Consider the following 25,721-nt stretch of genomic DNA (forward strand, 5'->3'; position numbering starts at 1 on the left):
CGTAACGAGGAAGGCACGCTGTGATTGGCCAGTATAGTCGACTTATCAGTCAAATCCAAAGGATGCTTTATTGGCATGAGAAAACAAACGCTTGGTTTACATTGCCTGTCTGATTGGCCCATCTACCGATTAACGACCCCACGCGGGAGCTTACTTGGCGAGCTTCGCCACTCATGCTTCCTATTATGGGAAAGCTTGAGGAATCTCGAGGAAAAGCTTGCCTCCTCTCGAGAGAGATACACATTCCCTGGAGCCGAAGGAGGCAAACTACCTTTTTATGTCTATGCTCTGGCTCCCCCTCACTAACCACTCAGCTATGGCCGCCCCTTGGCCTGAAACCACTCGACTCTCTCCCGTCTCTCTCGTTCAGAAACTCTGTACGAAGCGCTCTCCCGCGCGGCCTCCCTCTCCGCCGCCGCTGATCTCCCCGAACATCCTGAAGAAGTGCTCCATCTCGCGCTGCAGCGTGGCGTTGCGCCGGTCGGCGTCGGCGCGCGCTCGCTCCACGTTGCGGATCTTGATCTCGGCCACGCTGTGCCAGCGCTTCTGCTGCTCCAGGCTGGCGCGCAGCACCCTCACCTGCCCCTGGAGGGCGTCGTTGCACCTCTCCAGCCTGGAGAGGATGAAGCCAGGGAAAAAAAGAGAACATCGTTTTTTCTTCATAATCAACCACTGACTATACTAGACCATTTGACATTCTGCTGATTCATTGTATTCATCTTATTGTTTTACATTGCGCACACTCCACAATGTTTTATTTTATTCATTGATCTATCTATCTATCTATCTATCTATCTATCTATCTATCTATCTATCTATCTATCTATCTATCTATCTATCTATCTATCTATCTATCTATCTATCTCGTCTTATCAAATAAGAAAAGGTAATAGGAGGTAAGTTACATATAGTGCGGCTTTAACTCTTTTTTCCCCAAGATACGTATACGAACGTCGACGCTAGGTGGCGTCATATCCCATGTCCGTATATATATATACGTACCCCAATGATTGAGGCCTACGGAAGCTTTTAACATTAGTCCAGTTCCTATGGCAACACCCCAACGTTCCAACTATGGGATTGAAAAAGTAGTCACAGTGCAAAGCAGTTGAACGCAGTTGATAAGTCGGACTCCAGGATCGCTGTCCTCGGTGGATCTTCTACCATCCACATTTCGGATTTAATTTGTGCCTTTGTACCGCGACGCCGCCGCCATGTAAAAGCTTCTGACGAAAGGTAAACGGTGTCCGCTTGTTCCAATGTGTAACAAGTGTGTGTGTAAAGTGAACGCGTATGCTGGCACTGGGAACTGGGGTTTATGCTAACAGCTAGCCGCAATTATAGAGTTAACTCTTTGCTCTCTCACCTGTGTACCCTGGCCTGATAGTCCATCTCCTGCTTGGCCATCTGCTGCCGGAGCTCAGCCACCAGAGAGTGCATGTCCTCGGGGTGCTCATCCTCCTCCTCCTCCTCCTCCTCCATCCTGGGCTGCCGGAGTTCCTCCCGGAGCTCCGAGTTTTCCCGGAGCTCCGAGTTCTCCCGGAGGTCGGAGTTCTCCTGGAGGTCGGAGGTTCCGGAGGGGAGGAACACCTCGGAGCTGCCCGTGCTCAGACGCTCGTCGGTGGGAGCCGAGGACGACTCCGGAGTGTTCGGATGAAACATATCGTCCTCTTCGTCTTCCTCATCGTCGTCGTCGTCGTCTTCCGATCCCCGGTTCGACGGAAACCCCGGCGACCTCAACAGCGATGGCGAGGCGGGACTCTCCCCGCCGCCGCCGCTCTCGTCCAATGGGATTATCTCGCAGGACGACCAGGAAGAGGCGGAGTCTATAGTCTGCCCCGCCTCCTCCACGGAGGGGGCGGGGGCGTCGCCCGGGTCGCAACCCGCCGTGCTCGACTCCGAGTAGCGCCCTCTCTGCGCCACGCCCACCTCCAAGTTGTCGTAGACGGACAGCGTACTGTCGTCCAGGGCGTCGCTGCTGCTGCCCCCACTGGCCGTCTCTCGCATTGCACCGTCGACCGCCGCGGACGCCCCCCTTCTCGCCGCGGAGGCCCAGAAACCAGCGGCCTCGCCCTCCTCCTCCTCCTCCTCCTGCTCCTCCCCGGGCTTGGGCCTCGATGCCTCTGCCCAGCCGCGGAGCGCCGCTCTGGGCCTGGAGCGGTCCAGCGGCACCGCTGGGTCCTCTCGGGACTGGAGGCCGCCGGGTGTCGCCGGGGCCGCGGTCGGAACCGCAGGGAAGGCGGGATGACTGGAGGGCAGGTGGTGCTGGTAGTCCAGTTTGGTGGTGGTGGTGGTGGTGTGGTGGAGGTAGCTGGTCGAAGGGTCCAGTCTGCAAGATATTATAGTTAAGGAAAACGTTACGAAATAACAAAAACTGATTTTGAAAAAAAAACATTTTCGTGAACTGAACTAAACAAAAACTATAATAAAAATAAAACGAGATAGCTAGCATGAAACTGAATTGTGTGTTTACAAAACGAACAACGAACTGAAACTGTACACAGAACGCCCTTCGTTTTTCTTGTTACTGACAGCAAATGATACGTATAGCTTGCGGAGTTAGCACAGGGCCTGACCTGGTGAGAGCAGGAGTGGACCTGGTGAGACGTAGGAGGGGCCCGGACAGGTGTCAACCCACAGAGCCTAGTCCTTCCATGTGCCAGAATGGTACCTCCCAGTCCCGGCAGAGTAGTTCAGGAGGAACGGATTGTGTGGCCCTGGTTTTTCCCTAATGGGACTTATCGAGGGTAGCTACTGGGACGTAAGTTGGGACTTGATCACTCCCGGCTGGGTCACCTGAGTGAGGGGTATGATGTTGCGAGACCCGAACCCCCGATGACCTTGGGATACATCACTGAGGATACGTCCCAGGTGCATCCATTTATGTGTGTATTTTGTTATAGTCAGATATACTTGAGCGGCTTCATGCTGTGCTCAAGGGCGCATACATATACTCAAGGGGTTAATACTATGTGGGTGTATCAGTGTTTGAAAGACCCGCATGTCATATGCTGACGTGGCAGTCAGCTGACCATTTGCACGGGGTATTTAATCTCACCTAGACTGCATGCTTCTTCCTGCCTTCCCTCTGCATATGGTTCCTGGTTCCATCCACCACCCCAGCACCACCGGTGTGTGTTCCCCATGGGGGGTTGTTATTGTATCTGTCTCCCTGCTCTTAACACATTTACTACTATAATTTATTGAAAAATTAGGACCTAATTCACGCCAGCATTGTTTTAATTTGAGCTCTTATTTTGAAAAGCCGCCGTTTCCGGTCATTTTGCCATGGACCTAACGTGAGTAGCATTATGGGTCGCTTGATCGAATGCACTATAAAAAGCAATTGCCGAAGGGCTTTCGGCAATGGCGGCAAGCGTTAGTATCAAAATTAGGCTTCAATTGCCGAAGTGGCGGTAAAAGTTTAATGTTTAATGATGGTGTTTAATTGTGACGAGCCGAACGCCAAGTTACAATTTTATATGCACACTTGTATAGAGGGTATGCGCGTGACATCATCATCATACCCGGAAGTTATGCGGGAATGCCTATTGTATTGAGTGACAAAAAACTACTTTCTGGCCTTGACAGCTCATACATCCAAACAGAAAAGTCCTATTTTATTTTGATTGAACATTAAATTAACTTTGCCACTCGATCTGCCATTCACTTTATGCATGCGCATACTCTATATTCTCATTCTATAATCAATATTGGTTAAATCTATTCATTAGTTACAGTATCTGACTGAGCTGAATATATATTTTTGAAATGGTACCTTTGTTGAGTTTTTATTACACAATAGGACTAGTTTGAATCCTGCAACTGACAGATAGTATTATGAAAAATATATATATATCTATCACAAAAACTAATAAAAACTAAGCTAAAACTAAGCAAAAAAAGGAAAAAAAAAAAAAAAAAAGGCGAACCCGCTCTAAAAGCTAACAAAAACGAAAAAGAAAAGAAATGTAAACTAACTCAAACTGAATGAAAATTCCAAAACAATGTTTAACCTTGGGTCCTGTTTGGTGGTGGTGGTGTTGGTATTGGGGTGGTGGTTCTGGGGCGGGAGGTAGCTGGTGGAAGGTTCCAGTAAGGTGGGGTTGTGTTGGTGGTCGTTCTGGGGCGGGAGGTAGCTGGTGGAAGGTTCCAGGAGGCCGGTGTTGTGTTGGTGGTCGTTCTGGGGCGGGAGGTAGCTGGTGGAAGGTTCCGGTAGGGTGGCAGCGGGGGTAGAGGTGTGGTGCTGGGGCGGGAGGTAGCTGGTGGAAGGCAGGGGACTGAAGCAGTTCTCGGGGTGGGACGAGGTGTAGCGGTGCCCTCTCTTCTGGCTCACAGTGTCAGCAGCACCGCCCCACGGAACACAGCTGGGGACAATTAAAGGACAGAGTATGGAACAGCTTCCATTCCAAAAGTCCCATTTTTTGCTTGACCCTTTACACGAGAACGCACACTTTATGAAAACGCTATAATGTCGCTAGGTGGCGGTAACGGGCTGCCAAATACACCAGTCGCCCACGTTACATACAAGAAGAAGAGCCAGCTCCGCCTTCACGCAACAGGCAGCACAGAGCATGCAGGCGGAGCGCGCCACGGGATGGATATATATTAATACTAATACATTAGGCTACATAAACGCTGCTGCCGCCTATCGCAAGGCATTTATTTACATCATGGTTTTACATTCACCATCGCTGATGAGCAGCACTTTGTAGGCGAGGAGGGAGGCTTGTTCAGGAACTATATTATATCATATCTATGTATGGCTCTGCTGTGAACCAACGTGAGCCATGATGTCATACGTTTTGCGGATTCACCGTTTTGCGTTTTCACCTCCTGAAAACACCGTTCTCGTGTAAAAGGACATCAGCAAACGATACTTTATTTTGCCGTTTTATATGAACACCATTCTCGTGTAAAAGACCACCTTAGTCTCGCGTTGCCAGACTGTTGCCTCTCGCAAATTTCCAAATGCTTCCGTCTTGCGGTTTTGGAGCAACGGAAAAGCTAAATCATGAGTAAAATATAACCGGAGGAAAAAGGGGTCTGAGGGGCTTTTCGAGTGCACAATGAGTGAATGAGTGAATGGATGAATGAATGAATGGATGAATGGATGAATGCTGAAAACCAAACCTGGGGTCGTGCTGGTGGTCTGCAGTGCTGCTGGACTGATGCGCTGCTGCTGCCGCCGCCGGGCTAGCAGAGGAGGCGGAGCCTCCCGGCGGCCGCTCTGTGATGAGGGGCAGCGACAGCTGGCGGGAGCAGACGGAGGGGCGGGGCTGGAGGTGGGAGGCCCCGCCTCCCTCCTGGTGGGCGGAGCAGGAGGTGGGCGTTGGAGGAGGAGGAGGGGGTCTGCTGAACAGAGACCGCTGTTCCCTGATCAGCTCCAGCATCAGCTGCTGCACGACGGCTGCACCTGGGCAGCCAATCACAGGCCGTTATATATCCCATTCTGACCTGGGATCAGATTCATACGAGGTTTCCACTGGACACACACTGGTCTGATTAAGCCATTCTGACCTGGGATCAGATTCATACGAGGTTTCCACTGGACACACACTGGTCTGATTAACCCATTCTGACCCGAGATCAGATTCTAAAAAATGTCAGTCGTTCTTCGATAAAAAAAAAAAAGCAGAACTACAAGCTCGTAGCGCGCCACTCGGTGGCGCGCTATGAGCTTGTAGATCTGCTATTTTTAAATAGTTAAAGCATAACATGATGCTAACACCAAAATGGGTTCCCGTTCAGAATGGGATATATATATATATATATATATATATATATATATAACATCAGCTGCACTCTGCACCAATCGCACACCGTTATATAACATCAGCTGCACTCTGCACCAATCACACACATATATACATCAGCTGTTACGTAAAGGAATACGTAAACATGTCAGAGACCTCTTTGAACTTGAGTTGATTGTTTTGTTGAGTGATTAACAGCTACATGTTTGATGTCTGTCAGAGAGAGGAGGCCGGGGGGAGTGTGTTTGTACACACACAGACTTGCCTATGGTATCCCTTTAAGTTAAAGGTATATTCAGTGATTTCACTTAATTCAAATATCACTTCTTTTTTTGTTTTGTTGTGTCGTATAATTTTCTATAAATTAACTAACTAAATATCTATGGTACTGTTTTTTACTGAGTCAAGTAAACTGGTTTAGTGGTCACAGACCAAAAGGTCTTCTCACTCCGGGGCTTCTGACTAAATGTAACATCTATTGTTCTAAAAAACCTTTGAAGCAGCTCATAGGTGTGAATGAAACCAGATCCTATTGTCTGCCACAAGAAGAAGGGGAACAGTTGCTAAACCATTTGGTACTGGTAAAAAAGCCACAGTTAAAACTCAATGATTATATAATAAATCTAAGACTATAACTAATTGTAGGGAGTTTAAAGTCTCCTGTAAAAGGTATGATAAAAAAACATAGGGTTTCGTCATGTTTGTGCTTAGTTTTAAATTCCACTGGTCACACTGTTCTTAATTCATTTCATTTAGAGTGTTCAGTTTTCACGTTATAGTTTCGTAACATTTTCTGACTACAAGTGTTTCCATTCCATTTTTATATACTGTTAAGGTATGAGTAACCATGTTTATAAATTGTGTACAGTTACGTTCAAGTTTTGTTAAAGTTTAAAAACGGTTTATCAGCTAAAGAGCATCGCCCAGTTAGAACCGGATCAGGTCCTTTGTCCTCTCTGTGACTAGTCCCGCCTCTCTCTAGACCGGAAGGAGCTGGGTCTCAGATCCCATTGGATCTCATTGGCAAAAGTCAGGAAACGCCCGCTGCATGTCCAGTAGAGAGGAGGACCTAGTTATGCTATTTAAGGCCAGGTTTGCCAAGAAGAAGGGGTCCTGGGTCCGGTTAAAACTCATCATTCGGCTAAGAGTTGTACTGTGTGTTGCGTAAATCCAGAGGAACCACGGAGAATTCCCTTTTGTTCTCATCGTTTTGTCTTGACTGCTGGACGGCTTTTGGATACAAAAAATAAAGCTTTTCTTCAACCTCGTCACATCCTATCCTGTTTCCGTTGTTATCCACCGCCGTACACTGGAAAAAGAGACGACAGATTGGAGCCTGAAGCAGTGAATTGATCGAGGCGGAAAATTGGTGAGTTGTTTCATTTATCGCTGGCCAATTTTCCGTTGCATCATAACAATGGACCCTGGGAGGGTTATTTTAATGGCGGTGTGCGGTGGTGATTGACTCGGAAACAAGGTATGTATGTCCTCGGTTGGGTCGGGACAAAACAAACGGGGTGGAATTAAACTTTCTGCCCGGGCGATTATAATGTAGTTTCTGTGTGACGTGCTTTCGTCCTGCTTGGTGGTTATAGCCTTTGTTTACGTTTTGAGATGCGTGCGTGTTCCTGGTTCTTTACGATTGCCGTCCGGCCACGGCCGGCTGTCGTAAAGTGTGTCGTAATGGGTTAATACTGGTTTTGACGTTATATTTCTTCCGGTGTTGATAAAACTACGATGAGGGAGGTTATGTTAGGGTTTAAAAATATTTATCGTTTTTCCCACATAGGCTGAGGTGCTCTACTTACACATGGGTGGGTAGTTTTAGTTGAACTGTGCGTAACGACTGTTTGATAGGGGCCCCAGCACTAGCATTAGCGGACTATACAAAGCAATTTCTGTTGTACGTGTCTTCAACAGTGGACGAGAAGCACGTAGGGGCCATCCTTACACAGCACACAGGTATAGGCACAGCAGCCCAACCCATAGCTTATTATTCAATGGCATATAGCACAGTGGAAATGGGATTGGCACCATGTTACCGGATATTGGCAGGTGTGTATTTGATGTATGAAAAGGCTTCAGCAATCACCATGGGCTACCCCATCACAATTCTCACCCATCATAGTGTGAGAAATCTCCTGAACTATGGCAAGTTCACCCTGACTATGTCAAGAATCAGAGATTATCACAGGTTGATGGAGTTAGAGGATGTGACCTTTGTTAGATGTGAAGTGGTAAATCCGGCAAGATCCATGCCCGCACCAGGGGATGGAACGCCGCACGATTGCGTGCTAGAAGCAGAGATGTACTCAAAATTACGAGATGACTTGCAGGCTAAACCGCTCCCGAATGCAGATTTAGTATTCTGGACAGACGGTTCGTGTTATCGCATTGGTGAAACCTTGAGTGCTGGTTATGCAGTGGTACAGGCCCAGGGTACAAACTTCATCACTGTAAAGGCAGAGGTGATACCCCAGCCCTGCTCCGCCCAGTTAGCAGAACTCATAGGTTTGACCGAGGCATGTCTGATGGCTGTCGACAAACGTGTAACGATTTACACCGATAGCGTATATGCCATGGGGGTATGTCATTCATTCGGGATTATATGGAAGGGCCGAAATTTTAAGAAGACTAACGGCTCGAATATCAAACACCATGCACAAATTTTGAAATTGTTATCAGCAGTAATGTTACCCAAAGCCATCGCGATTGTGAAATGTGCAGCACACAGAAAGGACATGTCACAGGTTACAAAAGGTAATGTCGCGGTGGACACAGCGGCGAAGGCGATTGCAGGTGCCAACCGAACGGGAAGTATTCTTCTAGTAACACATGACGTGGAGTTCGAAGAGAATATTTCTCTAAAAGATTTGATTTTAATGCAAGAAGAGACTAGTGAGCTGGACAAGGCTCTATGGCGGGACAGGGGCGCCGTCAAAGACGAAAAAGGTTTGTGGCGTAACCACGAGGGACTTGTGATTGCCCCCCCTGATTTATTGGGATTGTTGATACAGGACGCGCATGGCCTGGCTCATGTATCAAGGGGGGAGGTTAAGAGGAAAATCACAAAAGAATATGGATTTTGGGCCCCATATCTCTTAGAACAAATTGATCATATTGTGGGTCGATGCACGATTTGCTTGACAAACAATGTGAGAAGGGGGGTATTAACAGCACCAGGCTACATACCCACGCCAAAGGGCCCAATGCAAGAACTGGTAATAGATTATGTGGATATGATCAAACCCATTTCGGGCAAACGATATCTGCTTGTAGTCGTTGACAGGTTTTCAAGATGGGTGGAGGCCACACCCACTAAGAGAAAGGATGCACAGTCAGTCGCAAATTTTTTATGCAGAGAAGTGTTCCCGCGGTTCGGGATACCACTTCGGATTTCATCAGACAATGGAAAAGAATTTGTTGATAAAACAGTAAAATTGATTCTGCAGAAACTATGTATAAAGCAGCGTTTAGGAGCCGTCTATCATGCCCAGTCCCAAGGCATGGTGGAATCAATGAATGGCGTCCTGAAGAATCGACTTACTAAGATTTGTGAGCAAACAGGTCTTAATTGGATGGAAGGCTTACCCCTGGCATTGATGGCGTGCAGATCGAGTGAAATTCGACACCTGCACATGACCCCGCATGAACTTGCAATGGGCCGACGGATGAATACCCCTGGCATTCATGTAGGGGGGAAGGGTCCAAGCCTCTCAATATTAGAGGATGAAGTGAAGGCATATGTAAAGTATATGTCAAAATTGCATAGAAGCATATATTCTTATGTTTGTACCAAACAGGAACAGGAGGAGAAGGAGGAAGCCGGGCGCACACCATCTAACACTATCCTGCCAGGGGACAAGGTGTACGTAAAAATTTTCCGCAGGAAGTGGTTCCATGGGCGGAGATCCGGACCGTTCCTAGTAACCAGGTGCACTGGTACAGCATTACAGGTGGAGGGGTCACCCACGTGGTATCACCTAAACCATTGTGTGAAGGCACCAGCAAACGACAGCCCAGACCTCATCATCCGACGGAAGGAACCACCACTCGCAGCGCGCTCTCAGGATGACAATGATGGCACTGAGGATGATATGGATCGGCCTCACATTCCTCCAGCAGACATGGAAGACACCAACCTCGACACCGGCGGCCGCTTCAGCACCATCAACATCGACTTCGTCCCTCCAAACCCACCTGCCGACGGCAACAGCCAGGACAGCAGCGCTGAGCCAACTGGGGTTCCGGTCCAGGGGAGAGAACCACAGACTGCTCTCCCCAGGGACCCAAGACCAGTCCGAGAACGTCGTCGGCCACAAAGGTACAATGTCTAGTCCATTCAGTACCAGTACCCAGCAGCCCATGTCCACGGCCAAGCCCGAGTACTCCACACTCATGCAACCGGTACAGGAGGCTCATTTTTTACCAATCATCCAGCCTCACCGGGAGTCAGCAGGCTCTAAGCCGACCCAGACTCCTGTAAAGCCAATTCCACGCGGCAGCAGCCGGCATCCCTCAAGTCCATTGTCTAGGTTGAATGCTATTTTTGGAGTGGTTTCATTCCTTCAGGAAATATCTGATGCACCTGTAACTTCCATTGTCATTACACATCACCTACTCAGCCCGGCAAATACTCCCCGTAATGCTCCTACTAGGAATCATCCCACCCCGAACCTCAGCACGGTCACCCCAGGTAGCGTTACCTCTCCTAGCCCAGCGTTAATATATACCAACTCGGTTGGAACTGAGTTTCCCCTTATGGAAAGTACTTTAGGTAGTTTTGTCACCTCCACAATTACGTCGCCGGTCACTCATGCCTCCAGGGTACGAACGGACGACACTCCAGAATCCAACAATAAGCCCAGTGTAAAAATAGCTAAGCATAGAATTGTGAGAAAGGTCACTCCAGACGATGAAAAGATTGCAAAAGCAACTGGCTCGTTTCATGTGGGTAGTTTGTTTAACACAAACCCAGGTGACATTCTGGAACCATTATATCACATGGCACGAGCTAATTCTTGGTATCAATGGAGCGTCTTTTCTACTATGGCAATAGGCAAGTCAGACTGTTACTTCTGTGCACAGGCACATCAGACTCATCTCACTGTGTTAAATACACGTTTCAGTTGGGGAAGTTGTGAGAGAGAAAAGAAACAAGCTATACTAAGTTCTAATGGAGTATTAACTAATGAATCTGACCCAAGTTTAGTGCCTCCCTGCCTGGCAGAATGCTTACAATATATGGGATCTGCCGAACATTATGACGAGTCACTGCCAACCCAAGGAAAGATGTGTAGTGAACTGGACATACAGGTGCAAACAGAGCCTTCTACAATCCCTAGTGGAGTGCTGAAACTAGTGGGTACGTTCGAATGCTTTGAAAGGGGTAGACTGGGGACACAGACAGCATCACTAGTGGAGATGGGGAATTTTACTGAGGAACGGTGTGAAGCAATCTGGGATTTATCATATGCACCCCAGGACACCCAGGTTTATGAACATCTGTGCCAGCCCAAGAATGGGAAATTGCCCAGACTTGAATTAGGGGCGATGCTAAAGGGAAAGGTTACGGTCCCAGCTCCCCAAGCATGCCCACTTTACTACGCCACAAGGGCTGTCACAGATCAGTTCTGGCTATGCGGAGAAAATCATTTATACAAAACATTGCCTTTAAATTGGACGGGTAGGTGCGCCAGGGTACAGGTGGTTCAACCAGTAGTCATCATTCCAACAGAGAAGGTCAACGCTAGGGTAGGGTCCGGCTCTAGGAGAGTCCGACGAGAAGAGGGGCCGCGGCCTACCCCCCAGGTATATTTCGATGCATTTGGCACACCCCATGGCGTACCAAAGGAATTTAAAGCCATTGATGAAGCGGCAATTGCTTTTGGTAGCCTGTTTTCCCCGCTAATTGGAATCGTGGTGGACGCAGAATGGATTAATTACATGTACTACAATCAACAGAGATTTTTGAATTTTACTATCTCTGCCATGGGGGCGATTGGCAAACAACTGGCAACCACCAGTCAGATGACGTGGCAAAATCGGCAGGTGCTGAACGTAGTTCTAGCCGCCCAGGGAGGGGTATGTGCCATGTTTGGCGATTTTTGTTGTACATACATCCCAAATTCTACAGCGGTGAACGGTACGTTCACTCAGGCAATGGGACATCTACACCAGCTGAGGGCTGAACTTCATGCACACGCCGGAGCCACTGTCGGGTTGACTGGGTGGCTGGAAAATCATCTAGGCGGATGGGGGGCATACTTGGCCACAGCAGGACTGGGAATCGTAGGATTACTCGTCATCGCAGCGATCGTGTTATGTTGCTGTCTACCAATCATCCGAGTGTTGGTGATCAAAGGGCTCACGGGGGGAACGAGCGGAACGATGGCACTGCAGGCCATCCAGATGTCCGTTCTCACCCAGGGTACCAAAGACATGGAAGCGAGAATGGACGATGGAACGGATGTATCATTATACACAGATCTGGAGCTGTGTAACTACGCAGAGGAAGTCTGAGGAAGATTCACCCTGTCACTCCCCCGCACAGTTTCGTGCTTGGAAATATTGGCCCAAAGTACCCAAAAACCCCGTCTGTGTCACTATGGCATGCCCTACCTTTCTGTCACTCAACTCTATTCTAAACATCTGTCCCTCTATCTGTGCTCTGAGGTCCGGCCGGGCCCACCTCGACTCTTGTGCATTTTTTGGCATGAGAAGAAAAGAAAATAGACATTCTGTGGTTCAGAGTTATTTTGTTGAAATTGGAGTTTTAAAGTTAAAAAAAAAAAAAAAAAAAAAAAAAAAAAAAAGTGTTCTATTATAATGTCTACTTTAAGTATATTTTTTATGTGTATTTTGGTTTAGATTGATTAGTTGATGTTCTGTTCATTCCTCCTATTTGGTTTAACCGACAAGTTTTGGTCGGTTAAAAGGGGGGGGGGGTAAAAAATGTGTTATCAATTTAGGTTTTTTTTCATTTTCTTTTTCTTTTTGTGGGATTTTTAAGCATAAAAGGGAGGACCTTTCTGACAGTTCATTTAGTTAAATTGTTTATGGAGCATATAGCACCATAAAAGGGAGGAATGTCGTATAATTTTCTATAAATTAACTAACTAAATATCTATGGTACTGTTTTTTACTGAGTCAAGTAAACTGGTTTAGTGGTCACAGACCAAAAGGTCTTCTCACTCCGGGGCTTCTGACTAAATGTAACATCTATTGTTCTAAAAAACCTTTGAAGCAGCTCATAGGTGTGAATGAAACCAGATCCTATTGTCTGCCACAAGAAGAAGGGGAACAGTTGCTAAACCATTTGGTACTGGTAAAAAAGCCACAGTTAAAACTCAATGATTATATAATAAATCTAAGACTATAACTAATTGTAGGGAGTTTAAAGTCTCCTGTAAAAGGTATGATAAAAAAACATAGGGTTTCGTCATGTTTGTGCTTAGTTTTAAATTCCACTGGTCACACTGTTCTTAATTCATTTCATTTAGAGTGTTCAGTTTTCACGTTATAGTTTCGTAACATTTTCTGACTACAAGTGTTTCCATTCCATTTTTATATACTGTTAAGGTATGAGTAACCATGTTTATAAATTGTGTACAGTTACGTTCAAGTTTTGTTAAAGTTTAAAAACGGTTTATCAGCTAAAGAGCATCGCCCAGTTAGAACCGGATCAGGTCCTTTGTCCTCTCTGTGACTAGTCCCGCCTCTCTCTAGACCGGAAGGAGCTGGGTCTCAGATCCCATTGGATCTCATTGGCAAAAGTCAGGAAACGCCCGCTGCATGTCCAGTAGAGAGGAGGACCTAGTTATGCTATTTAAGGCCAGGTTTGCCAAGAAGAAGGGGTCCTGGGTCCGGTTAAAACTCATCATTCGGCTAAGAGTTGTACTGTGTGTTGCGTAAATCCAGAGGAACCACGGAGAATTCCCTTTTGTTCTCATCGTTTTGTCTTGACTGCTGGACGGCTTTTGGATACAAAAAATAAAGCTTTTCTTCAACCTCGTCACATCCTATCCTGTTTCCGTTGTTATCCACCGCCGTACACTGGAAAAAGAGACGACAGTTGTGATAATCCTCTCTACCATAGAGTGTGCTGACCATATAAGGAGTTCCTCCCTGTCCCCAGTTAACCCCTGGGGGGGTCGAAAAACCTTAGGTTTCGTTTTTGGCTCTCTATCCTGATTGGATGAAAAGCTTAGGTCCCAGCCAAAAACTAAACCTAAGGTTTTTTTTAGTGAAATCACTGAATATACCTTTAAGATTGTTGTGTAAGTCACACTAGATGCAGTCCACATGTACAGCGGTCATCGCCATGTGGGCTTGTGGTGGACATTTCTGTCAAAATAAGTGTTATACATTTAACGGACAATAAGAGACAGTCCTACATGACCATAACAGGTATGTTAGGGGGGGGGGGGGGGGTCTGTGTTTGTGTTTGTGTCTGTGTTTAATGGCCGCTCAAATGCATTTCCAATGGAAGCCCATATAGTTTGACCAAACATTTTGTTTGATGGGGGGAACACCATCAAAGCTGTGTTCAGACACAAGTCAGGTGTCAGACACAAGGCAAGTGTCAGACACAAGTCAGGTGTCAGACACAAGGCAGGTGTCAGACACAAGGCAAGTGTCAGACACAAGGCAAGTGTCAGACACAAGGCAAGTGTCAGACACAAGTCAAGTGTCAGACACAAGTCAGGTGTCAGACACAAGTCAGGTGTCAGACACAAGGCAGGTGTCAGACACAAGGCAAGTGTCAGACACAAGTCAAGTGTCAGACACAAGTCAAGTGTCAGACACAAGGCAAGTGTCAGACACAAGGCAAGTGTCAGACACAAGGCAAGTGTCAGACACAAGTCAAGTGTCAGACACAAGTCAAGTGTCAGACACAAGTCAGGTGTCAGACACAAGGCAAGTGTCAGACACAAGTCAAGTGTCAGACACAAGTCAAGTGTCAGACACAAGGCAAGTGTCAGACACAAGGCAAGTGTCAGACACAAGGCAAGTGTCAGACACAAGGCAAGTGTCAGACACAAGTCAAGTGTCAGACACAAGTCAAGTGTCAGACACAAGGCAAGTGTCAGACACAAGGCAAGTGTCAGACACAAGGCAAGTGTCAGACACAAGGCAAGTGTCAGACACAAGTCAAGTGTCAGACACAAGTCAAGTGTCAGACACAAGGCAAGTGTCAGACACAAGTCAAGTGTCAGACACAAGGCAAGTGTCTTGAATGCAGCTCATATGTCGACCCCGCCCGCTCACCTCCGCCCCACCCCCTTCCTGGTGCTGCGGCCATTTTGGGAACTAAACACAATTATAAACAGTGGGAGAGGGGTGGGGCCGAGAAAGGCCCTTATTGGGTATAATAACATAATAACTAAATAATAACATCATGAATCATAATGGTGTGTAAGTGTAAAACGGAAAATCTAAAATTTGTCACAGACACATTAGACATTATATTGATGACTCCTGCTCATGTAGGGGTGCATACATTAGTCTGAGATATCCAATATTCCGACATACGTTAGTCCGACATACGTGGCCGGTTAAGACACATGCGTGGCCGGTTAAGACACATGCGTGGTCCCGGTTAAGACACATGTGTGGCCGGTTAAGACACATGCGTTGCCGGTTAAGACACATGCGTGGCCGGTTAAGACACATGTGTGGCCGGTTAAGACACATGCGTGGCCGGTTAAGACACATGCGTGGTCCCGGTTAAGACACATGTGTGGCCGGTTAAGACACATGCGTGGTCCCGGTTAAGACACATGCGTGGCCGGTTAAGACACATGTGTGGCCGGTTAAGACACATGCGTGGTCCCGGTTAAGACACATGCGTGGCCGGTTAAGACACACCCGTGGCTTCTGCATGCGGTTTTGGTTAGGTTAGGGTTTGGGCGTCGGACTATTGCATGTGGGACTGCTGTTAGTGCGTCGGACCAAAGAAATGCGCCCCTTCATGTATAAGTTTAGAGTGTTACTGAGTCATCATCACTATGTGTGTGTAATCTCACTAAAGTGCCACGAGGCCTGCCTGCACATAAGCATGATGTCATACAGTAGTGAGATCCAGACTCTATCTTTGACTGACCATCTGTCATCCGGAGATGACAGAATAAACATAGACAACCATGCCTGCTATGAAATGACCAGACGGGCTATATGCGTTGCTGGCTTTTATAGTGCGCCATGTGTTTTGTTTTGTTTTGGTCTGTCTGTCTATGTGTCTGTCTGTGTCTATCTATCTATCTATCTATCTATCTATCTATCTATCTATCTATCTATCTATCTATCTATCTATCTATCTATCAGGATATGGATTGCCTCCTATGATGCTGTGAGGGTGAGGGTCAGATTACCTCCTATGATGCTGTGAGGGTGAGGGTCAGATTACCTCCTATGATGCTGTGAGGGTCAGATTACCTCCTATGATGCTGTGAGGGTCAGATTACCTCCTATGATGCTGTGAGGGTGAGGGTCAGATTACCTCCTATGATGCTGTGAGGGTCAGATTACCTCCTATGATGCTGTGAGGGTCAGATTGCCTCCTATGATGCTGTGAGGGTCAGATTACCTCCTATGATGCTGTGAGGGTCAGATTGCCTCCTATGATGCTGTGAGGGTCAGATTACCTCCTATGATGCTGTGAGGGTCAGATTACCTCCTATGATGCTGTGAGGGTGAGGGTCAGATTACCTCCTATGATGCTGTGAGGGTCAGATTACCTCCTATGATGCTGTGAGGGTCAGATTACCTCCTATGATGCTGTGAGGGTGAGGGTCAGATTACCTCCTATGATGCTGTGAGGGTCAGATTACCTCCTATGATGCTGTGAGGGTCAGATTACCTCCTATGATGCTGTGAGGGTCCTCAGCCTTGGCCCGGAGGATGTTGGGCCCAAATACGGTCGCCAGGTTCTGGCAGCTCATCTTATTGTAGCCGGAGTAACTCTGGACCTCATTGAGAAATCTGTACACACACACACACACACACACACACACACACACACACACACACACACACACACACACACACACACACACACACACACACACACACACAGTACACAAAGTACGCACGCACGCACGCACAGTACACACACAGTTGAGAGATTCCATAAACAGAAACAGGGTACCATATGAACCAAAAATAGCAGATTTACAAGCTTGTCAGCGCGTGTTCAGATTGTAGATCGACTATTTCCGTTGAAAGTGTTCAGAGTGAAGACTGAAATAATCACTTTCTTATAATAATTTGGCAATGTGGTCGATATTCAAACAGTTCTTAGTATAGCTTGTTGATTACTTTTGATGCATTCATGATTTCTCTCTTAACCGATTCTGAACGGGCACCCATTTTGGTGTTAGCATCATGTTATGCTTTAGCTATTTAAAAATAGCAGATCTACAAGCTCATATCGCGCCACCGAGTGGCGCGATACGAGCTTGTAGGTCTGCTATTTTTGAAAAATCGAAGAGCGACTGACATTTCTAGTATCTGATCTCAGGTCAGAATGGGTTAATCAGACCCAGTGTTTGTCCAGTGGAAACCTCGTATGAATCTGATCTCAGGTCAGAATGGGTTAACTCACTGACTCTGTGCGTGCGTGCGTGCGTGCGTGCGTGCGTGCGTGCAAACTAACTCACTGGCAGATGTAGTGCAGCAGGTTAAAGTTGGCCACCGGCAGGTCATGGAGTAAACTCCTCAGCTCCATCAGACCCTGTGGAACGCCGTGGAGGAGGAGGAGGCAGGGAGAGAGAGAGAGAGAATGTGCGTCATTAACTCTATCTCTCTACAGCTAGCTGTTAGCATAAACCCCCGTTCACAGTGCCAGCATACGCGTTCACTTTAAAAGACCGGGTTTGGGCACCCGACTGGTAATCCAGTCGCAGTGTGCCGCGGGTTCAACTCCCGAGCCCGACACGGCCTTTACTGCATGTCTTCCCCCCATCTCTCTCTCCCGTTTCCTGTCAGCCTACTGTCTGTCCCTTCAAAAAACCAATAAAAGGCGTAAGCCGCAAAAATATATCTTAAAAAAAAAAGGAAAAAAAAGACCGGGTTTTCCCACCCCCACACTCGCCACACACACTTTAGTATCATTGGAACACGCACACACTCTTTAACATGTCGTCAGAAGCTTTTACATGGCGGTACAAAGGCACAAATTAAATCCGAAATGTGGATGGCAGAGAATCCACTATGGACAGACAGCGATCCGCCGATCCTAGACTTATGGAGGCTTGAGAATTCCCGTCGACGTCCGTATATATACGGACTTGGGGAGAAAAAAAGTCTGGAGCTCTCTGGGGGAGATGTTGCCCCTGCGACCCGGCTACGGATAAGCGGTTGAAGATGTATGTATGTATGTACAGTATGTATGTATGTATGTATGTATGTATGTATGTATGTATGTATGTATGTATGTACAGTATGTATGTATGTATGTATGTATGTATGTACAGTATGTATGTATGTATGTATGTATGTATGTACAGTATGTATGTATGTATGGATGGATGGATGGATATGGCGTGAGTTTATATTTTGGACACACGTGTAGAAGTTGACGGGGGCGATTGCACACGCGTATATGCGTGGGCACGGTCCCGTGAAATTGTCACTGTCATTGTTATGGAGAATGACCCAGTCTCCATAACATCTACACCACTCGCTGTATGAGAAAAGCCCATAACATCATGGAAGACACCAGCCACCCTCCCGCAAATACCCTGTTCAAACTACTCCCCTCCAAAAAACGCTACCAATTTACAATTTACAATTTAGGCATTTAGCAGACGCTCTTAATCCAGAGCGACTTACATTTAAGCAAGAACAAAATCATGGGAATACATCACATAAAAGCATTTATCATGAAACATGCGTAAGCTAAGAAGGTAACAGCGGAATATCTATATGATGAAACTATACATACACTATACATAATAAACTATACATATTCACTACTATGCTATACATATGTACTATGGCGTGCTATGACTATATACAATACAATTATAGTGCTGTCTACATAACATGCTATAAGTCTGTGTCAAATGCTATCTAAGCCAACATAAATGCTATCTAAGGGGTTAGGGTAAGTGCTAGAGCATCAAATCTCGTACCACCCGTCTCAGTAACAGTTTTTACCCCCAGGCAGTCAGGCTGCTGAACAGCTGACCTTGAACTGTATTGCACTTCACTTCACTTGCACTTTTCTTTTCCTGTTTTTTTGTCTTTTATTGCCCTGTAGATGTTTGTTTATGTCCTGTGTATGTAAGACGGAGAGTGCTCTGAGCAAAATAAATGTCATTGTATGTAGGCCTATACTCTGTATCTATACACATGACAAATAAACCTGAACCTGAACCTGAACGAGCACGTGGGCGACTAAGACCTGGAGCTTTTATTTGTATTTTATTTATTATTATTACGCTATGCGTCCCGGGCCGGCGCCCCTCATGAGCAGACCTGTCGCTGATCTATAGCCAGGCGACAACGCCCTGTCTCACTCGCTGCCCGACTGAAACGACCTTGATATGTCATAGTGACGTATGAAGGTCATAGTGTTATGGATATAGGCTCAGTCAATGACGGTTCATCTATAATGACATCTACTGTATATGAGCTCAATAGGAGATGCATCTGTGCTTCTGATCCGTTATATTCTGAAGGTCATGTTCTCATCCTTATATATCACGTTGTGTTCTTTTTATGACTCATCGTGTCTTCTGGTCATCATGGTCATTGTGTCCGACCCCATTATATAATACAGTATATCAACACAAATAAATTGTAAATGGTGCACTTAGCGCTTTCATCCAAAGCGCTATACATGGATAGAGTGTGCATTGCATTCATCCATTCACACACACACACACACACACACACACACACACACACACACACACACACACACCCCGATGGTGGAGGAAACCATGCAAGGTACCAACCAGCACATCAGGAGCAATTAGGGGTTCAGTGTCTTGCTCAAGGACACTTTGACACTAACTCTGGGGGAGCCCACAGGGATCGAACCGGGAACCCTATAGTTCCCATCCAGCCGATCTACCATTGAGCCACCCCCGCCAAATACTTAATAATTCCCGCCAGCATTAATTCATACAGTATCCCTCGATAGCGTATTGCCAAGGTTTTATCGCGCGTAACGCTTACTTTGAAGAGCCACATATCCGTAATGGCATGTTACAATGACAAACTGTGTGTGGTGTCATGGCCGGTTGTTGTTCTCTCGGCCGGTGGTGGAAAAACCTGACCGCGAGTATCACAGCGCCTGCTACAGGCCGTTGAAAAACCTTGTCTTCCCCAGAAACGGACGCTTCAATGTTGTTTCTGAGATCATACAGGGCTTTGAATGCAGCCTATACAATGCAAGTGGATGCGCACGGCCGCACGCATCTTCAAAATGGCCGCGGCCGCTGTCCCACTTTGACTGTTGTGCTAACGAACGGTAGCTAACGATTCGAAACAAAACTAATTTAAACTCACGGAAGTTAAATTGGACCCCAATAAGTTATATTTTAGTAAAAACTCAATTTTAGATCAAAGATGTAGTTTCTGGCTGTGGAGAGCAGTGTTGAAATCTGCTGTATTATCGGTTTTCCCTCTGTTTCTTTCTTTTTTCTTTTTTTTCCTATTGGCTGTTGGTTGTCATGGCTGCCAGTTCCCACCTGATGTTGTGTGGGAGTTCAGACTGCTCCAGACCGTACTGAATAACTGTCAGTTTGCATAAAGTCTTCAGACTAGGACTCAAGTCTAAGACATACAGGTCATCATTGACTGTGTTGTATGATCTTTGTCCTCCAAATAGGATGATACGATCTCCCACCATGCAACAGAATACCTTGTGACTCCATGTTGTTTTTAAACATGGAATATTCCCTTTGGACTTAACCTTCTTCCAGGTGAAGGTCTCTGGACTGAATTTCCACAGATCATTGAAGCCACCAAATATGTTACTGTAACCAAATATGTACAGCTCTCCATTGTAGGAAAAGGCTGAATGAACATAACGTCCTTCTGGAACAAGCTGTGCAGAAGGAGTGTTCATCCAAGAGTTAGTCTCGGTGTCAAACACTCTGATGGTGTTGTAGGGGACCCCGTTCCCAAGGCCCCCACATACAAACATCTTTGTCCCGATGACGAAGGCAGAGTGATGTGATGAAGCACGATGTAGAGTTCCTCTGGTGTTAATTAAAGACCAGACCATTGTGGAGGTGTCCAACTTGTAGATGTCATTAGTATGTCCAGTCAGATCGTTGGATCTTCCATAGATAAACATGACTTTCCAAACAGCACAGGCTGAGTGGTCGTACCTCGCCTGTGGAACGGTCCCAGAAACCTTGGGTGTGAGCATTCTGTGGTGGTCGACATCAAATGCATAAAGCACCTTGCTGTAGTTCCCTATGTCAGTCACTCCCCCCCAGATGTAGATGAAAGGGTCGATCAGCACAGCTGTGCGGCTGGTTTTCATGGGGTGAACCTGTAGGGGGCGTTGTCCTCTTCTATGTGTCTCTGGGGGCAACTCGGTCCAGCATAAAGACAGTGTATTGAAGACATGCACTTCAGTCCGACGCTCTGACTCAATAAAGTCTCCTCTAAAGCAGTACACTTTGTGGTCCACTGCTACAGCAGCATCATACCGTGTCTCTGGAAGCCCTTTTAGGTGCACCGTCCAACGAAGCATTTCACTCAGTAGTTTATGGGTTTCTCCCGGTAAAATAATGCAATCCTGAACACCTTGAATGAATGACTTGAAGGAATGCAGTCCTACTGTCTGGGTCAGCACTTATATAGGTTAGCAGGCCTACGTGTGACGTAGACATGATGTCACATGTAGGCCAAGTTGGTGTGTCGTAGATGACTGACTGACCTGCTACTAATCTGAGTGGTTATCCTATTCCAGGGTCGTATAGATGAGAGAGTTACGAAAACTCTGTTCACCTCATGGGGCTTCAGTCCAATGGCGGCTCTTCTACATAGACATCTATTGGCCAAGAGTGATAAGGGACTGAACCGTAAGTTCACGGAATGCATTGAAGTCTATGGACTTTGCAGTGAAGTTTATGGAATGCATTGGAGTCTATGGAATTTAGAGTGACGTTTACGGAACGCATTGGAGTCTATGGACTTTAGAGTGAAGTTTATAGAATGCATTGGATTCTTTGGACTTAAAGTGAAGTTTACATAATTCATTGGCGTCTATGGACTTAAAGTGAAGTTTACATAATTAATTGGCGTCTATGGACTTTAGAGTGAAGTTTGCATCATGCATTGGAGTCTATGGACTATAGAGTGAAGTTTATAGAATGCATTGGATTCTATGGACTTCAGAGTGAACTGTCCTTGCAATGGCTCTGTCCTATCCTATCCTAGATCATTTAAACTGTCCAATGGGAGGACAGTGTTGTCACGCTCATGTCACTCTGACTCAGACATAACCATATAAGGCACTGTTTCCCAAACAATGGACTGGGATCCATGTGTGGGTTGCGGCACATTATATCGGATCAAAACATGGATTAAGGAATATAAATCCTGAAGAAGACGAAAACGAAAAAGAAAAAAAAAGAACAACTTGCAACGGAAGTTCAACACAGCAGGAAGGAAGTAAAGCTAATTGGACAGCTGGTGTCCACAGAGCAGGAAGTAAAGCCTACCTGTGTCCTCTGATTGGACAGCTGGTGTCCACAGAGCAGGAAGTCCTGGTATCGTCCGTAAGGCACCAGGGGCTCCGGCAGCTGTCTGAGGTACAGCTTCAGGAGCGATGCCACCGTGTGGACATCTGTGCTACTGCAACAACAACAACAACAACAACAACAACAACACAACGTAACGTTCAGCAGCAGAATTTATTTTACAGTCGATATTTATTAACCATTTGAAACATGGCACTCTTAAGGTATTTTGGCCATGGCATTATAGGCAGAACTGTTCAATAACATGTATTTTTTTCTTGTTTATTCATTCATTCTAAAAGAGCAAAATAGCATGCAGATTGGCTATTTGTAGAGGAATATACTGTAATAGGGATCAAGTTATTAATCCCATACAGGGGAAATTCTGTTCCATCTCCCCCAGCTGATGGCTCAGGGACACATCCCACACGTCTACTATAGGGACACCAAGTTTGAATGCTGCATGTACATGTAGCGACGTAAGAAATGTGAAAATAGCCGAAGCTCATGCGAGTATTGTAGTCAGATAACACACCCACCTTTTCAGACTCCATCATGGCCCATAGCACTTACCCTAACCCCTTAGATAGCATTTCTGTTGGCTTAGATAGCATTTGACACAGACTTATAGCATGTTATGTAGACAGCACTATAATTGTATTGTATATAGTCATAGCACGCCATAGTACATATGTATAGCATAGTAGTAAATATGTATAGTTTATATGTATAGTGTATGTATAGTTTCATTATATAGATATTCCACTGTTACTTTCTTAGCTTACGCATGTTTCATGATAAATGCTTTTATGTGATGTATTCCCATGCTTTTGTTCTTGCTTAAATGTAAATCGCTCTGGATTAAGAGCGTCTGCTAAATGCCTAAATTGTAAATTGATATGATTATTATTAGGGATGCAAGATTAATCAATAGGATAATCGGAATTGGCTATATCGGCCATAAAAATGCCATATGGGTATCGGAACGGTCTCAAATTAATACAGATTATATAATTTATAAGCGTTTTTTTTTTTAAATAAGAAATGTAAAAAATCATCAATGATTTAAGTAAAAATAAACATTTAATTTGTGTACTGATCTCATTCAGAAGTCATTCAGTTGTGAAAACAGATACTTGGAAAAGATACTTGGCTATTTATTGATTGATTTAATACTTTATTAACAGGCTTTGGGCCAAGCCCTATAGTTTTTTGTTTTGGAAACAAGCAGGGCTTGTTTCCAAAGCCGTCATTGTGGTCCTCTGTATAATATCGGCAGATATGACCCTGCAAATAATGAGATTGGTCATAATTTAATAATCGTGCACCCCTAATAATTATGATTATTTTGAGAATATAATAATTTCCGGGGGGTCCCCAATTAAATATGATTATCTTGGGACATCCCCTGCAGTTCAAATGTGATCATTTTGAGAGTTTCCCAGTTCAATTATGATTATTTTAGGGGGTCTCCAGTTCAATTACGATTATTTTGGAGGTCCCCCAGATTACATATAATAATCTATCAGCGGTGGCTGAACGGTGGTCCCCAAAGCCGTATAGCGTACCTGTCAAACGAGGGCTTCTCTCCGGTGTCGTAGCGTACCTGTCAAACGAGGCCTTCTCTCCGGTGTCGTAGCGTACCTGTCAAACGAGGCCTTCTCTCCGGTGTCGTAGCGTACCTGTCAAACGAGGCCTTCTCTCCGGTGTCGTAGCGTACCTGTCAAACGAGGGCTTCTCTCCGGTGTCGTAGCGTACCTGTCAAACGAGGGCTTCTCTCCGGCGTCGTAGCGTACCTGTCAAACGAGGGCTTCTCTCCGGTGTCGTAGCGTACCTGTCAAACGAGGGCTTCTCTCCGGTGTCGTAGCGTACCTGTCAAACGAGGGCTTCTCTCCGGTGTCGTAGCGTACCTGTCAAACGAGGCCTTCTCTCCGGTGTCGTAGCGTACCTGTCAAACGAGGGCTTCTCTCCGGTGTCGTAGCGTACCTGTCAAACGAGGGCTTCTCTCCGGCGTCGAAGGCCTCCTGCAGCTCTCTGACCAGCGTGGCCTGTCCCGGCTGACGGAACAGGCCCACCTCCTGCAGACCTCGCTCCCTGATGAAGGCAACGCACTGCTCCACCACCAGGGGCACCACGCGCACCCCGTAGCGACGCTCGTACAGCACGGTCTCCTCCAGACGCTGGCCGAACACACCTGGAGAACAAAGGAGACGAAAAGTATTTGTTGATTGATTGATTGATTGATTGATTTGGTCAATGGAATTTTTCCATTGACAAGATCTGTAGAGCGCACAGTAGAGTAACTAAAACATTGTTTTTCTTCCGGTGAAATATTTTCTTTTCTGTCCATAAATGTGGCGGGGCGTCCACTATGGAAAGTAGGCTTTCCACTCCACAAAACCGCCTTTGTATTGGTGAGTAGCGAGAGTGTTCTTTTTATTTTTGCAACAGTCGACAGGCAGTTCCGGGCAGTGCAGCCTTTTCATGTGTGGTGTGCGGGCGTGTCATGGCATGACGCGTCGCGTGCGTGAGTGCTTGCGTGTGTGTGTGTGTGTGTGTGTGTGTGTGTGTGTGTGTGTGTGTGTGTGTGTGTGTGTGTGTGTGCGTGCGTGGGTGTGTGCACTCACGTCGTCTGAAGCTGAGCACCCTCTTGATCTTCCTGTAGGCGGAGTTAGACAGGTAGGCGGAGCCGACCGCCTGCCTTCCCTCTCTCATCCTGCCTAAGACCCTCCCACAGTCACCTGTCACTCAACCTCACAGCCAATCAGAGACAACTGTCACTGAACCTCACAGCCAATGGGAGGCAACTGTCACTCAACCTCAAAGCCAATGGGAGACAACTGTCACTGAAACTCTCAGCCAATGGCAGACAACTGTCACTGGAACTCTCAGCCAATGGGAGACAACTGTCACTGAAACTCTCAGCCAACGGCAGACAACTGTCAATGAACCTTACAGCCAATGAGAGACAACTGTCACTGAACCTCACAGCCAATGAGAAACAACTGTCACTGAAACTGAAAGCCAATGGGAGTTCAATGTCAATTCATGTTCAATCCAATGGGACTCACAGTGAGTCTGTAATTTCCTTAATCACCTGGCATCCCAACATTTTTGGGGTGAGTCTTTATAGGTGGACATTAAAAACAAAGTCAAAGGAATTTTAAATTATTACAAAAAAAAAAAAAACTGAACAGAAATACCTAAATGACCGATCTATACAAGCTCCTAGATGGGCTATTTGAGCTATGTCTGA

At 46.2% G+C, this 25,721-nt stretch overlaps 1 protein-coding gene across 1 annotated transcript; it reads right to left on the reverse strand.

The window, feature by feature from the left end:
• LOC310861707 (uncharacterized protein) lies at positions 1-25,382 on the reverse strand. Its single transcript, XM_083769290.1, has 10 exons — positions 25,247-25,382; positions 25,093-25,206; positions 24,452-24,659; positions 22,448-22,580; positions 17,417-17,490; positions 16,618-16,739; positions 5,134-5,416; positions 4,017-4,367; positions 1,367-2,329; positions 1-613 (listed from the first exon to the last, which is right to left on the reverse strand). The coding sequence occupies exons 2-10, from the start codon at positions 25,178-25,180 to the stop codon at positions 367-369; spliced, it is 2,469 nt and encodes an 822-aa protein (XP_083625416.1). The 5' UTR covers positions 25,181-25,206; positions 25,247-25,382; the 3' UTR covers positions 1-366.
• Positions 25,383-25,721: the final 339 nt, after the last annotated feature.

The sequence above is a fragment of the Protomyctophum parallelum genome (genome assembly GCF_964188405.1).
Source record: "Protomyctophum parallelum genome assembly, chromosome: 1".
Lineage (NCBI taxonomy): Eukaryota > Metazoa > Chordata > Actinopteri > Myctophiformes > Myctophidae > Protomyctophum > Protomyctophum parallelum.